Below are 3,559 nucleotides of genomic sequence, written 5' to 3' on the forward strand. Positions count from 1 at the left end.
TTCGTTAGGATTTTTGGTAGCCAGGAAACCTTGCGCATGACCCAGTCCCCCATTTCAAAGCACGGGGCTTGACTCGGGAGTCGTAGTATTGGGCGATGCGTTGCTTGTACGCGGCATTGCGCATGCTGGATTGGTCCCGGAGTTCGTCAATGAAGTCGAGGTTGAGGGCCAACTGCTCGTCATTGGCCGTGGCATCGTAAGTGGAGGTTCGGTATGTGGGCTGGCCAATCTCTACCGGAGCCACGGCCTCGGTTCCAAATGATAGGGAGAACGGCGTTTCACCCGTGGATGTGCGGAAGGTGGTGCGGTAGGACCAGAGTACTTCTGGGAGTAGTTCTGGCCAGCAGCCCTTGGCTTTGTCAAGTTTTGTCTTGAGGGTCTTCTTGATGATTTTGTTCACGGCTTCGACCTGGCCATTGGACTGTGGATGGGCTGGGGAAGCGAAACACAGACGAATCTTGAGGTTGGAGCAAAATTGTTTGAATTTGGCGTTGTCAAATTGCCGGCCATTGTCGGTGACGATGGAGTTGGGGATGCCGAAGTGACATACAATGTTTTGCCACACAAAGGATTCGATGCGAGCCGCAGTGATGGTGGCCAAGGCCTCGGCCTCAGCCCACTTGGTGAAGTAGTCCACGGCCACAACTACATACTTGACTTGGCCCTTGCCCTCTGGCATCGGTCCAATGAGATCCAGTCCCCATTGGGCAAGTGGCCAAGGGCTGACCATTGCAGTCAACGGTTCAGCTGGGAGTTATGGGATGTTGGTGAATCGCTGACACTTGTCGCATTTCTGGGTGAAGGCCTGGGCGTCAGTGTGGAGTGAAGGCCAGAAGTATCCTTGGCGGATTGCCTTATGGGCTAGCGAGCGTGCGCCCGAGTGGTTGCCGCAGATGCCTTCATGGATTTCTCGGAGGACATAGTGACCCTCCTCTGGAGTCAGGCATCGGAGGTAAGGAAGGCTGAAACCCCGCTTGTATAAGGAGCCGTTAATGATCAGGTACCGGGCAGAGCGATGGCGAACGCGTCGTGCTTCTGCCGGATTAGCCGGTAGTGTTTGGTTCTGTAAGAACTGGAGGATGGGGTCCATCCATGTAGGGCTGTGATCAATAGTGCAGATAAGTGGGGCTTGTGTGCTGGGCTGGGCCAAAAACTCGATGTGGATGTGTCGACCCGTTCCTTGCTCTGAGGCTGATGCCAACCTGGCTAGTGCATCGGCATGGCTATTCTCGGAGCGCGGCATTTGCTTGATAGAGTGGGCGTGGAAGGTTGCCAGCAAGTGCCGAGCGTGCTGGAGGTAGGCCGTCATAGAGGCATCCTTAGCCGTGAAGTCTTGGTTGACCTGGTGGACCACAAGTTGTGAATCGCTGAATATCTGAATTTGCCTGGCGTCCATCTCTTTGGCTAATCGAAGACCGGCTAAGAGTGCTTCATATTCGGCCTCATTGTTGGAGGCTTGGAATTTGAAGCGAAGGGCGTACTCGAGGGCAACCTTGTCTGGGGAGATGAGAACGAGGCCGGCCCCACAGCCCTGGGCATTAGAAGAGCCGTCTACGAATAAGGTCCACAGGGGCTGGGTTAGGTCGAGATTGCCTTTGGTGGGGGTTTGGTCCTGGCTGGGAGGGGGATTGGGTTCGGTTATGAGCTGGGTAGCTGCAGAAGCTTGGGGATCCGTGAATTCGGATAGGAAGTCAGCAACGGCCTGGCCCCTCATAGCCGGGCGGGGTTTGTAATGAATATCAAACTCGCCCAGTTCAATGGCCCATTTGACTAGCCTCCCAGAGGTTTCTGGGTTCTGCAACACCTGTCGGAGTGGTTGGTTGGTTAAGACATGGATGGTGTGAGCCTGGAAATATGGTCGGAGGCGTCTTGCCGAGACGACCAAGGCGAACGCCAATTTTTCGATGTCCGGGTAACGAACTTCGGCATCTTGCAATGCTTTACTAACATAATGCACTGGGTGCTCCGCGTGATCTTTTGATAGGATGAGCACAGAGCTAACAGCCGAAGCTGAGATGGAGAGATAAATCACGAGGATGTCTCCGTGCTCAGGGGTTGACAATAAAGGGGCCCGACCCATATACTCTTTCAGCTCGCTGAAAGCCGTGTCACATTCAGCAGTCCAGGTGATGTTTCTTTTGGTGCCTTTAAGGGCCTTGAAGAATGGGGCGCAGCGGTCAGTGGCTTTGGAGATAAATCTGGTCAGGGCTGCGACACGCCCTGTAAGGCTTTGGATATCCTTGACCGTCTTAGGTATTGTCATATCTAAGATGGCCTGGATCTTTTCTGGATTGGCCTCAATGCCCCTCTGGCTGATCATGAAGCCAAGGAATTTTCCGGATGGTGAACATGGCAGAGAGGTTGGGGATGTGCTGGTCAGCCGTGCGACTCTTGACTAGCATGTCATCGACATAGACCTCCATGGTATTGCCAATCAGGGGGGCAAAGAGCTGATTCACCAGACGCTGATAAGTAGCCCCGGCGTTTTTGAGGCCGAAGGGCATCACCTTATAGCAGTAGAGGCCGCGGTCCGTAATGAAAGAGGTGTGGGCCTGATCTTCGGGGTGCATGAAGATCTGGTTGTATCCTGAATAAGCATCCATGAAGCTAAGGAGGGCGTGGCCGGCTGTGGCGTCGACTAGCTGGTCAATACGGGGTAGCGGGAAGCTGTCCTTTGGGCAAGCCCGATTAAGGTTGGTGTAGTCGACACACATGCGCCAGCCCTTTCTTGGCTTGCGGACCATCACGACATTGGCCAGCCATGTGGGATAGTCAACCTCCCTGATGAATCGGATACTACTCAAGCGATCCACCTCCGCCTTCATGGCCTCATAGCGCTCGGGATCATAGGCTCGACGCTTCTGTCGGACTGGTCGGACGGCAGGATTGACGCTAAGCCTATGAGATATGACGTCTGGTGATATGCCAGGCATGTCATTGTAGGACCAAGCGAAGACTTCGGAGTTGAGGCGGAGGAAGGCGACCAGGTCAGAGCGAAGCTCTGGTGAGATGGAGGTGCCGATCCGGACTTGTCGATCCGGGATATCGTCATGGAGGGTAACCAGCTCCAGGTCCTCCATAGGTTCGGCCTGTGGTGCGATGGACTCCTCCCTGGGGTCTTCAGGTGGGTCTGTGCCAGCTTGAGGAGGGGCCGGAGCCTTGGTTACAGCTAGGGCTTCGGGCCCCGAGTTGGTCGCCGCGCACCGTGCCTGGGCCATTAGGAGTGGGAAACTTCAACAGCAGCATATGCGTGGAAATGAAAGCTCTCATTTGGGCCAGGGCTGGGCGGCCGAGGATGACGTTGTAGGCTGTGGGGCAATCGACGATAAGGAAGGGGGTAGTGATCGTCGTCCGCTGGGGTGCGGCCCCAATTGAGATAGGGAGATGAATGCTGCCAATGGGCTGGACTACATCACCCGAGAAACTCACAAGGGGTGTGATGCTTCGGTCGAGTAGGTGAGGCGGGACCTGGAGTTCATTGAAGCACTCGACAAACATCACACTGACCGAGCTGCCAGTGTCCACCAGGATACGCCCAACGTCGAAGTTAGAAATGATC

At 55.1% G+C, this 3,559-nt stretch overlaps 2 protein-coding genes across 2 annotated transcripts in view; one reads left to right on the forward strand and one right to left on the reverse strand.

Annotated features, from left to right (window-relative positions):
• LOC109948101 overlaps positions 1-86 on the forward strand; it is a 1,705-nt gene extending 1,619 nt beyond the window's left edge. Inside the window, exon 4 of the mRNA XM_020560028.1 lies at positions 21-86. Coding sequence (XP_020415617.1) covers positions 21-86 — 66 coding nt within the window. The remainder of the gene's footprint in view (positions 1-20) is intronic.
• Positions 755-2,263, reverse strand: LOC109948102. The gene has a single exon (XM_020560029.1). The coding sequence runs from the start codon at positions 2,261-2,263 to the stop codon at positions 755-757; it is 1,509 nt and encodes a 502-aa protein (XP_020415618.1).

The sequence above is a fragment of the Prunus persica genome, chromosome G3 (assembly GCF_000346465.2).
Source record: "Prunus persica cultivar Lovell chromosome G3, Prunus_persica_NCBIv2, whole genome shotgun sequence".
Classification (NCBI taxonomy): domain Eukaryota; kingdom Viridiplantae; phylum Streptophyta; class Magnoliopsida; order Rosales; family Rosaceae; genus Prunus; species Prunus persica.